The sequence below is a fragment of the Engraulis encrasicolus genome, chromosome 2 (genome assembly GCF_034702125.1).
Source record: "Engraulis encrasicolus isolate BLACKSEA-1 chromosome 2, IST_EnEncr_1.0, whole genome shotgun sequence".
Taxonomy (NCBI): domain Eukaryota; kingdom Metazoa; phylum Chordata; class Actinopteri; order Clupeiformes; family Engraulidae; genus Engraulis; species Engraulis encrasicolus.
In genome coordinates, this window is record NC_085858.1 from 21,482,830 (window position 1) to 21,494,804 (window position 11,975).

Below are 11,975 nucleotides of genomic sequence, written 5' to 3' on the forward strand. Positions count from 1 at the left end.
TACCCAGAAACATTGCTCATAACGTTGCCATGTCTATCATCACTATAAGGCCCCATGTCATGTCATGTCAAGTCATTGTAGCAGTGATGGCCACGCTCAACTTCTAATGTAAAATAAATAACTTGAGGTGCACTTTAAAAGGACTGCAAACTTAAAATGGAGGAAAAACACACTTACGAGCTGATTCTAATTATTTATCATACCACCATGTCCACAGGCGGCCACGTTTCAGCCTGCTTGTGAACATGGTGGTATATTAAATAGTAATGTAGTGAATCCAAGATTCGGATTTGGACGCATTCGGCCTGGTTGACAGGGTTCAGTTTTGGTGATTGGAGTAGGATTCGGTTTCGGATTTGGACATAATCTTAAGCAGTGGATTCAGTATTTGGCAGAACCTTAAAAATTAGGATTCGGTTACATCCCTTATAATGAATAATGAGACTTGGCTGTGTGAGAGCAGTTTTCTCCATTTAAAAATGTTCTGTCATGTCAGTGCCCCTGCATGCATGCTAACATGAGCGCCCGCATTGTGTGTCTGCTCTGCAGTGATCATCTTGGCCATTCTGGAGGTCATCATCATCCTCCTCCTCATCTTCCTCCGCAACAGGATCCGCATCGCCATCGCACTCATCAAGGAGGCCAGCAAGTAAGTCAGTGCGGCCCTCAATCACCTTGCACCCAGGGCCGGATTAGCGCACAGGCTTGATATGGCTACAGCCGAGGGGCCCCCACCTGCCTGCAGCAACCTGCAGCATTGGGGCCCCAGGCCACCTTAATCCAGCCCTGCCCACACCCCCATATTTCACACCTCACCCCCCAACCACCTCAACCCACTCAAGAGGGTCCCATTGCTCTCATCAAGGAGGCCCGCAGGTCAGTAGTGGGACCCTGCATCACCCCACATCCACACCCAGACCCAGGGTTGGGAGACTAGCCAGGCTAGGTCACTAGCCATGCACCAGACAGTTTCAAACAACCCCAGTGGTAACTATATTTAGTTGGCCTTTGGCAGCTTGTGTAGCGTCCGTACTGTAACCTTTTTGCCATTTGTGTCCTTTCCAGAGCCGTGGCCCACATCATGTCCTCCCTGTTCTACCCTCTGGTGACCTTCTTCCTGTTGACCATTGTCATCGCCTACTGGGCCGTCACCGCTGTGTATCCTTTCACCCAGTGCATTATGGCATCATCAGACCTCCTTATCTCGCACCCTGCAGTCATTTCCTCTTTTCCCCTCCTACTCCTACTTGCTATCAGCACCACTTAGTATTATTATTATCCTGACCTGTCCAGGAAGCTGTTATTGAATAGCTTTGGCCTGTTTTCGGTCCCGATGTGAACTTGTGTTAGAAATGGTATTTCTAGATTTAAGTTGAGGGCGAGGGGTTAAAAGCAGAGGCTAACCTTTAAAAGGGTGGGCATTTGAACATTCTGTAATCTTTTCTACAATAACGAAAGATTCTACTGTAAAATTCAATATTCTATTTTATGGAGTAAAAAGAATCCCTATAACTTTGCCCAAGCATTCCTGTCACACGGGTGTGACAATACAACCTTGAATATGAATATGAAGATGACAACACCTTGAGAATGTTTTCTTGACTAGCCTGTATATTGGTTTCAATGCACTACTGCTGTGGTTGGGCGTAGACTTGAGTTTGAACCAAAGTTGTAGGTTTGGCTCGAAAAGTGGTGGGGACATTTTAATGGCAAATTGTCCTGTTATGCTGTTTTTGCATTATATTTGTGAAACAGTGGTGGGAACAAGCTAGGTTTATCTGAAAAGTGGTATGGACATGTCCCCACCATCCCCCCCTAAAATTACGCCCATGGTTTGAACAAATAATATTTTGATAACCTTGACTCTCATTGAGTGTATGGTGTATAATCAGACATCAAAGAGTGTGCGTTTATAATAGTGAAACTAAACTAGGGGGTGGGAAGGGGGTGAAAACATTCAAACGTGTTACAGTTTTGTCTGTGTGTCTGTCTGCCTGCCTACGCTCCCTTAACTCCCCCTGCTCAGTTTCCTCTCCACCTCTAATGAAGCTGTTTACAAAGTCTACAACGAAACTGCTTGCGAGTTTAGCAGAAACACCTGTACTCCTGAGGCAAGTACACAAACATTCACACATTTGCACACACACACACACACACGCACACACGCACACACGCACACACACACACACACGTACACACACACACACACACACACACACACACACACACACACACACACACACACACACACACACACACACACACACACACACACACACACACACACACACACACACACACAGGGAGAGAGAGAAACAAAATCAAAGTAAATTGAATTCCTGTAGTATTTTGGGTAATTCCTGGGTTTATATGGTCCTCCATCAGGAAATTGATTTTGTGTCGTGTCTGTTCATATTGTGGCTGGCATTACAGTCAGTGTTCATATGGCTACACTCCGCTCCCTGCTCCCCATTCTGCCATGGCAGACACTCAATCTCATCTTGTTCCTGTCGTAGCCAGTCACATTTAACAACATCACTCTCTCTCTCTCTCTCTCTCTCTCTCTCTCTCTCTCTCTCTCTCTCTCTCTCTCTCTCTCTCTCTCTCTCTCTCTCCCTGCAGAACTTCACCACGTCTGAGATTAAGGCAAGGTGCCCCGACTCGGAGTGCCTGTTTGCCTTCTACGGCGGCGAGACGGTGTACCACAAGTACCTCATTGGCCTGCAGTTCTACAACGTCTTCCTGTTCTTCTGGTGTGCCAACTTCGTGACGGCGCTGGGCCAGATGACGTTGGCAGGGGCCTTCGCCTCCTACTACTGGGCCTTTGTCAAGCCAGACGACATGCCCACCTGCCCCATATTCGCCTCCCTCGGCCGCGCACTGAGGTGGGTACCAGAGCTGTATAAAGTAGACGTAGAAGTACTCTTGCAGATGTAATTACAATACAAGTTATATGACATTACATGGTTTAAACATGCGCACACACACACGCACGCACGCACGCACACACGCACGCACGCGCCAATAGTGAAATACAAACACAAAGGACTCATGCATATACCCACAACCACAGGATACAGCCTGCACAGTGTGCACATGCATGAAGCATATTTATTGCAGATGCCTATGCCCTCGTGTGCATTTATGCATTTCATTTGGGATACTATTAATCTGTGTTTATGTGATTTTTTTTTTTGTGGGCATTCATTCATTTCTTGTACTGTACGTGTATTGCTATTGCATTGCATGTGCTATTTCTATACATCTGTATTAACAGGTTTATGGTGTTCTTTTGTCTCTCTTGTTGTCTTGGTGTCTGTGCAGGTATCATACGGGCTCGCTGGCCTTCGGCTCCCTGATCCTCTCCATAGTGCAGATCATCAGAGTGCTGCTGGAGTATCTGGACCACAAGCTCAAAGGTGAGGCCGGGGGTGGGCAAAGCTGCCCTACAAAGCCAAAACACAGTAACTACATGACTTGTCAAAATTGAGTTTAGAATAAAATTGGTCTTCATTACCTTATCGTGTGACAAAGCCTTATGGCCCAAATGTGTCCCGTTTTAGAGATATTGCTATGTCAAATTTGCAAGAACTACAATATCCAAGACGAGCTTTCAAGGCCTTTTTGTCAGTTTCAATGTTGGCATAGTTACTGCAATTTGCCTTTGTAGGGTAGAAATGTACAGTTTGTCTGGGAACTTTTGCCCTTCTCAGTAGTAGTGATGGACAACCTGGATTCATTCATTGCAGTCCAGTGCCGCATATTCCAAATTACCTGGTTTTAGCTGTCCAGTTCAATAAAGTAACTATTCCAAATGATCTGGTTTTAGCTGTGGTTTTAGCTGTGGTTTTAGCTGTCCAGTTCAATAAAGTCACTGCATGTTTGAATGATCACCTGGTTGAACTGGACAGGTAATGTCAGTTCAATTGAAATGTGCAGTACTGAATTCGCCTTTGGCTAAGCCCCGCCCTCTTTAGTTACAGTTGCTAGGTCGGACAGATAAACTTTCAATGCTGAGATATCAACGTGATTTATGCAGTGACTGCAAATCGCAGCAATTATTCACTCCTAATAAATAAAACACGCATTCATAGTATTGTGAATAGGCTATAAGTGTTTATTTTCTGAACGGTCATGCGATGCATCACAGCTATGGGCTCTTCTATGGGTATCGATAGGCATTGTAACCAGCACTATGGTAAGCTGAGCTCGCATCTTTTGAGCCCTGACTCAAACTTGCTAGACGAAAACGAAATCACACAACGTGATGGCTGTGGCCATCTTCAAAGCTACCACGGCAATGTGTAACATTGACGTTTGGCGTTTATATCTTCAGTAGCTTAACAAAATAACGTCCATCAGCTGCTAGACAAAACACTCCAGCCGTGACCGATAGTTAACTTTGCTAGCGGTGTTTCTTCATTAATTAGGTCAGAAATCCAAAACCCTACTCTGAAACAGGTTCGTGGTTTGCTTACAACCTTACTGAAAAGTGACACGAATGAGATGGTGGCATGATCGGAGCACACAAAGTATGTTTTTGATCCGTGTGCTTTCAAGTCGAGTGTGAGGCTGCCGAGACCCTTCAAGGCAGACTATCCAGCTGCTAGTAATAGGCTATTAGTAGGGTTTTAGGTAAAGAGGAAAGGGATTAGTGGTCCTGTTACATCGCGGGGAAACTTGCACCTTTGTCACAAATACCCCAGGCACAATTTCCAATGATATTTTAATAATACGACCGTATCTCGCTAACTACTTGAAAACATGCGATTTCAGCATTGAGTTCAATGGAGCGCTGTCAAAACTGTCCGAGGTTTGTCCGAGGTCGCCCTTTTGCTGCGCTGTGATTGGTCAAAAAGCACTTTAGGGCGGGCCTTAGCCAAAGGTGAATTGTGAACTAATAAACCCAGTTTGCCCTTCAGGGGCGGAGCACTGGTATTGGGACAGGGGGGGCGGGAGATGTGTCAGAGGTGTTGGGCCCACGAAATATCGTAGAATGGGGCCCCTACAAGATGTTTGGCAATCGAAAGCCACTGGCAGGGCCCCCCCCCCAAGTGGCCGGGGGTTCCTGGCCCCTATGCCCCACCCTCTGCGCCGCCCCTGCTGGTCAGCAACCATGAGACATGCCACACAATGTTGTATGGGGGTTTACACACTCTTGAACAAACACATTTATCTACTTGATTGAACAAAAACAGCAACATTTTTGGCTGTCTGGCTGATCACGAGTTATGTGTTAAAGTTTTTTTTATATGGTTCTGTGTTTCCAGGAGCGCAAAACAAATGCACAAAGTTCCTGCTGTGCTGCCTCAAGTGTTGTTTCTGGTGCCTGGAGAAGTTCATCAAGTTCCTCAACAGGAATGCCTACATCATGGTATGTCTCGGAATGAAGCAGGGCATCATGGGAAATGGTCATGTGAATGTCTGATAACTAAAAAACTTCTCAACACAAAACAGCGTCCAGCTGATTTAGTCAAATATGCATTCAAAGGCTTTTATCCCATTTATTGGCCGGTTGAGACATTACGGGTAACATTTGAACATTTAACATTGTAGAATATGGGTAACATTATGACAAACTATTTCCATTATTTTTGAATGTCATCACCATAAGGACTCATTTTTGTTTAATGCAACCTACTATGCAAATACAGCGCGACCTTTAAATTGGTCTATACAGAATTGATATGGAATGGTGCTTAAATTATATGAACAAATTATATGAGCTTGAATTTTTTGAACAAAATGAATGCATACCACAGCGACCAATAAGAAAACAGCATGTTAGTACATGTATACCAGGCCATAACTCAGTAGAGCAATTATTGATATTGCCCCACAGTATTGCTGACTTTTGGTTCTGAAATCTGACCATTAATATACATTTCACCAAAGGCTTATTTACTGATCCTCTGGGTCCTTTTTCTCCCACCAGGTTGCCATATATGGCAAAAACTTTTGCTCCTCCGCCAGAGACGCCTTCTTCCTCCTAATGAGAAACATAATAAGGTGAGGCTGGCTGCCAGGTTCTTGCTGCTAAGCAGGGTGTTGAAGCATCTCTCAGTCTCAGCACCGAGCCAAAATGTTCAATCCCCTGGCTTGAGTCTAGGTAAAACTCATTCCCTCTTTCACTTTGGTTTCTTCACAGGGTGGCGGTCTTGGACAAAGTGACCGATTTCCTGTTGTTCCTGGGGAAGCTGCTTATTGTGGGACTAGTGGGTAAGAACAGCTATCACATTGGTTTTACTGCTATTCCTGACTTGTTGGGTTACTAGTGTATTCTATTGTGCATCTCTGTTGGTTTTTCCTTCCCTCTCTTATCTGCCTGATGTCTGGTGCCAATTGTCTGATTGTATTCAAGAGCATGCTACGTGTTTATGCGTCATGCAATGTTAAATGTGTGTATTTGTATATGTCTACGAGACATCTTAATGTCCTTTCAGGATCAATAAAGCTACTCTACCCTAGGAAAAAAGCTTTACAGTTTGGTTGGCATTGCTTTTCATTCAAATTCCTTTTGGTCTAGGTCGACTTTCATAGTGAAAAATAACATTTTGAGATCTGTTTTTTTTCTCTCTCTCTCTCTCACTCTCACTCTCTCTCACTCTCTCTCTCTCTCCTTTAGGAATCTTTGCCTTCTTCTTCTTCTCTGGAAGAGTGAAGGCGTTTGAAGACACAGCTCCTACTCTCAACTACTACTGGGTTCCCATTCTGGTGAGGCTTTCATACTCTCTCGAATTCCATCCAGCACAGCACCACAGTAATAATATTTCTGAACACATTGTGTAGAAAAAATGACAAAGTACTAAATGTGAAGTGCTTTTAAAATGTTGTTTGTAATTAAGTATATTTGAAAGTTAAGACATACATTTCCATATCTGTTGAATGCTCTTTAAAAGGATGCTGTAGTGAAATTGTAGCTGAGATATTTATGCTTTTACGGGCTGAGGGCACCTTTTCCCAAAAAGGGCTTGGGCAATTAGGAGGCATTTTTTTGCAGGTGCCTGAGGTTAAAATGGGTTAAGATTATTCTCATTTTGCAGCATTAAACGAGATTAATTTGGCAGCACGATATCCCTTTAATTTGCACTGTTTGACTTGCTAGTGGCGTGCAAGTGTGCTAATGCATCTTTGTTTGCACCTGTGTGTTTTTCTCTCCCTCCAGACGGTGGTGGTTGGGTCTTATCTCATAGCGCACGGCTTCTTCAGCGTCTACGCCATGTGTGTGGACACGCTCTTCCTCTGCTTCTGTGAGTATGCAAACCACCAACACCAACAACCAATCCAGCACAGCTGCTGTGTTCCTCACCCCCTCTGTCTCACACACACACGCTCACTCGTAGGCATACAGCAGGCAGCCATACTTTCGTGACACACTGAGGAAGTGAAGCTGTTTGATTCTGTGCGTGCGTGCGTGCCGCTACTCACTGGACATTCACTGCCTGTTTCACTGCGTGCGTGCGTGCGTGCGTGCGTGCGTGCGTGCGTGCTTCAGATTGAGAAGCTGTGGTGACTGGGCCTGTGCTACAAAAAAGCATTATGACTTAACGTAACTTTACGTGAAATATTCCCTTCTCAGTGTTTCATGCATGTTCAGCATACAGGCTATACAATAGAGGGTTAACAGGCATGGCGCCATGGTGCCTGATTTAGCTGTTCTTTGCTTCCTCTTTCCAACCCTCTGACTTTTACTTCTTTTTCCTCTCTCTCTGTTTTTGTCTGTTCTGTTCTGTTCTTTCCTACAACTGATCTGCCATGACCTTTCCTTCAAACTTACTCACTTTCACCACTCACTCACTTTTATCACACTCTACTATCTTCATTTTCTGTACTGAACCATTTCTGTCGTATCAACTTAATATTTTGTAATCCACAAACTAAATATGAACATGAAATTGGTCACACGCACACACACGCACGCGCACACATCTAAAGGCGACGATCTGGAAAGGAATGATGGGTCGCCTGAAAGGCCATACTTCATGTCAACAACCATGCGTGAGATCTTCACTAAGGAGAACCCGGAGTCACCTGAGGAACGGTAACGGGAGCAGGCAGAGGAGGAGGATGTCCACCTTGGGCACCTTCCACCCAGTGGCCATGAGTAGGGAGGTAGGGGTGGGCGATATGGCAAAAATGTCATAACACGATTTCTTTAACATAAAATCTCGATTTTGATTTCGCATCACAATCTTCCATCTACAGATCTTCCGGGCTACAGACTTTTCTGAACAGATTTCAATGAATATACTTGTAGTTGCATTAAAATGTAAACAGGCTAATGACACTCTGATAAGGTGCACAATTGGAATAAAGTAAATACAGAATAAAAGACAAGAAGTAAGTAAACATCACTGTGATGCTGCTAAAGTAAACATCCTTACTGTAAGACAATATTACATTACATTACATTACATTACATTACATTGTATTTGGCAGACGCTTTATAACCAAAGTTGTTCTGTATATTTCCTGTGCACTTTGTATTTGTTTGTGATGTTGGCTTGATTATGTCCTCTTTTGAAAGTCGCTTTGGTTATAAAGCGTCTGCCAAATGCAATGTAATGTATTGTAATGTAATGTAATGTAATATTGTAATACGATTGCTCCACTTTGGCAGAGTCTTGATGATCTTCTACTCGATGTCACAATTTAATGTCATATTGCACACCGCTCGTAGGGAGGAAGGGGTTGTCTGGACAGGAGAAGTGAACTCGAAGGGTTAATGTTGTTATGCCATGTGTCATGGAAATTCTTAAAATGTCAGCATGTGGTACGCTTCATTGGAAACTTTGATGGTGATTGTGCGTGCGTGCGTGCGTGCATGTTCATTTACCTTGTTAATACCATCTCTCACTTCATTGTCTTACACATACACCAGTACTGCATAGAAAACACTGACACACTTGGCTCTCTCACACCCACAAGTATAAACAACAACACGCACCCAGAGGAGCTGGCAGACATGCTGCAAGCGGACGTGACGCTTTGAAGTAGAAAAGTGAAGCATAAGCCCCACTGAGCAGCACTTTCTTCAACATCTGTCGTGAACAGCGGTGTGGTGTGGTGTGGTGTGGCTGCTGACGAGACAGATGCTCCCACGCCTAAAGCAATGCTGTTCTCATGTCTCCCTGCATGGCTATCCGTGTGCGTGTGTGCGTGCGTGCTCACACGCCTAAAGCAATGTTGTTCTCATGTCTCCCTGCATGGCTGTGCGTGCGTGCGTGCGTGTGTGCGTGCTCCCCCACCTAAAGCAATGTTGTTCTCATGTCTCCCTGCATGGCTGTGCGTGCGTGCGTGCGTGCGTGCGTGTGTGCGTGCTCCCCCACCTAAAGCAATGTTGTTCTCATGTCTCCCTGCATGGCTGTCCGTGCGTGCGTGCTCCCACGCCTGAAGGAATGTTGTTCTTATGTCTCCCTGTGTGTCTGTCTGTGTATGTGTACAGTATGTGTATGCCTTGGTTTTTGTTTGCCTCATTTCTCCTGTTGCTTTTGTCTTGACAACAGTGGAAGACCTGGAGAGGAATGATGGCAGTGCAGAGAGGCCCTACCTGATGCCCGACAATCTGCTCAAAATCCTCAAGAAGAAGAACAAGGTTGAAGCCACAGAGTAACATCCGCAACAGCCGTGAGAGCTGCAGTATCAGAGCTCCCTCTGCTGGCAGATATGGACATGGCATGCTGAAGTGAAAGGCCATTGGATCAGCCCTCCATGATGTCATTAAGCTGGTCTTTACCTTGCTGCCCATCTCCGCTGTATATAGTGAACTACAGGACAATCACTGACCTCAACTTATAAAACTGATCAGGGCCGGAATATACACTATAGACTTTTTCTTGGTTTTAAGTGCAACAAACAACATAACAAACAACATATTCTACAATGCATCACATTTCGTATGCCATTTGAGGAGGAATGGACACTTTTCTGCACATTTGTTACATTAACAGCGTTTTAGATTTTGTTATCGATATGAGGGTTTTAATTTTAATACATATGCATCAAAATCGCATCATGCCAAAGGATTTTCATTTGTGTTTTTTTTATGTGATTTAGTTGTTTTTTTTATTTAGTGTGTTCCTGTATGCATCTTGCAAAGAAGCTGAAGTTTTGCGTCTGCACAGGTTATTTTGGCACTTTTATGGCCTTTTCCTATGAAGTATACATACTGGCAGGTGGAAAAAAATTCTGTCATTTTTGTTATTTCCATGCTGGCATCACCAGAAGTGTGCCTTTTGGAGTTGCATAGTTTTTATGCTAACTAAAGCCAATATCAAATGTGCCTTATGTCATATGGGATAGACACAAGCTTACCATATATCTTCACCGTTATCCGTGCAATGTTTTACTTGCTATACAATCTGCCAAAAGACACAGTTTTACTTTACTTTGTCTACTGCCTACATTAACTCTTCATTTGGAGTTAATAGTTAGAAAGTTAACATGACAAGTTTGGAGTACACCTATCCGTGGATTTGTTATTTTAGTTTTGTCTTTGCATGGAGTTTATTTATGGTTTAAACCTTGACAGAGGAAATAAAGACGGAAGAATTTGTAATATTACTTTGCTTTTTTCATTTTTTTATGCACACATATGCTTAGGACACACAACTGTTAAAAAAGTTAGTGTTTTTGGTTGAAAACTTTGTATGAAACTGGTTTCATTAGTATTTTTTTGTCTTGGCCCAATGTGCTGATGCTGGACTCTAGGGTCTCCACTAGAGGGGGCCCTTGGTGCATGGCATACCAATTACATCTTCAGTGGCTCACTAAAGATGTCTTTCAGTAGCTTTTTATCAGTTACTGGAAAAATCTCTGGCAACGTGGTTCTTCTGATTCATTTTCCCCGTTTTCCAGTGTATAATTTTCGTTTTTTTTATCTTTTGTTAAGGTCAGGGTCAAAAGGCATTACCAGAAACGACCCTCCTTCCCAGTAACTTCTGTCGAAGAGGCCTTACCAGAAAGCATATTTGTGTTAAGTTACAAAGCCCCTGGTTGCTGTTTTAGATCCGCAGTAAGATTCAGAAATCTAATACAGGTTGCATAACTTGCTTACATGCTTTCAGGCAACAGCTCTCGAGACACTTCAGTTGGGCGTGGCTGGCTGCCGGGGCTGTAGGTGCTCGGATGACGCATGTTTGGTGTCCCGGACATAATGCAATCACTGCAACAATCTCCCTTTCTCTCTTTACGGCACGTAAACAGGCTGTGATATCAAGACACAGAGATACAAGGCACTTCAGACACTTCAAGAGCTTGATTTCAAGTGTAAAAAAAAACAGAATGGAAAATATATAGGGCCTAGACACAGATTTACAGTAAAACTAACATTTGAAATTCATGTCATGTGGACAGTAAGAGTGAGTGAAACCATCCTGATAAAACCTCCAATAACAATCTCAATCTCAATCCATATTCTGTAAGCTCACTTTTTTCAACATATTTGTGTTGGCTTCTAAGATGAGAAAAGATGTAGGCTACTTGTGCAGCACAGTAGGCCTCGCCGGTTGACGTAACACACATCCAAAAGGGATCTCAACGTTCCATATTGTGTAATCTCATTTTTTTTTCAACATGTTTTGTGTCCTCTAAGATGAGAGAATATGCAAGTATTACACCAGGCCTTGCCAGTTGACGTAACACACGTCCAAAAATGACCTCAACGTTCCATATTGTGTAATTTGTTATTGTGTCCATATTTTTTTCAACATGTTTTGTGTCCTCTAAGATGAGAGAATATGCAAGTATTACACCAGGCCTTGCCAGTTGACCTAGCAGACACATGCGGGGCCTATGACTCAGTGCCAAGGCCCATATGACACTGGATTCCACGCATTCCCCCCCACTGCTGGAATCTCAAGTCTAGCTCATCTTGGAGGTGTGTCACTCCTCCTTCCTTCATTCTCTCAGTGCCTTCATTCCTTCACTCTATCTACTTCTGTCTGCCCCCGATTTTAAGGACAGGGGATTTAGCA

The 11,975-nt window shown here is 43.8% G+C and overlaps 1 protein-coding gene across 2 annotated transcripts in view; it reads left to right on the plus strand.

The window, feature by feature from the left end:
• Window positions 1-10,567, plus strand: part of LOC134434847 (choline transporter-like protein 2) — a 45,474-nt gene extending 34,907 nt beyond the window's left edge. For both annotated transcript variants that reach the window (XM_063183488.1, XM_063183481.1), the window contains exons 12-22: window positions 550-649; window positions 1,066-1,158; window positions 2,027-2,111; window positions 2,623-2,885; window positions 3,325-3,419; window positions 5,271-5,374; window positions 5,936-6,009; window positions 6,149-6,219; window positions 6,626-6,714; window positions 7,166-7,250; window positions 9,507-10,567. In XM_063183488.1, coding sequence (XP_063039558.1) covers window positions 550-649; window positions 1,066-1,158; window positions 2,027-2,111; window positions 2,623-2,885; window positions 3,325-3,419; window positions 5,271-5,374; window positions 5,936-6,009; window positions 6,149-6,219; window positions 6,626-6,714; window positions 7,166-7,250; window positions 9,507-9,613 — 1,166 coding nt within the window. In that variant the 3' untranslated portion in view covers window positions 9,614-10,567. The remainder of the gene's footprint in view (window positions 1-549; window positions 650-1,065; window positions 1,159-2,026; window positions 2,112-2,622; window positions 2,886-3,324; window positions 3,420-5,270; window positions 5,375-5,935; window positions 6,010-6,148; window positions 6,220-6,625; window positions 6,715-7,165; window positions 7,251-9,506) is intronic.
• Window positions 10,568-11,975: the final 1,408 nt, after the last annotated feature.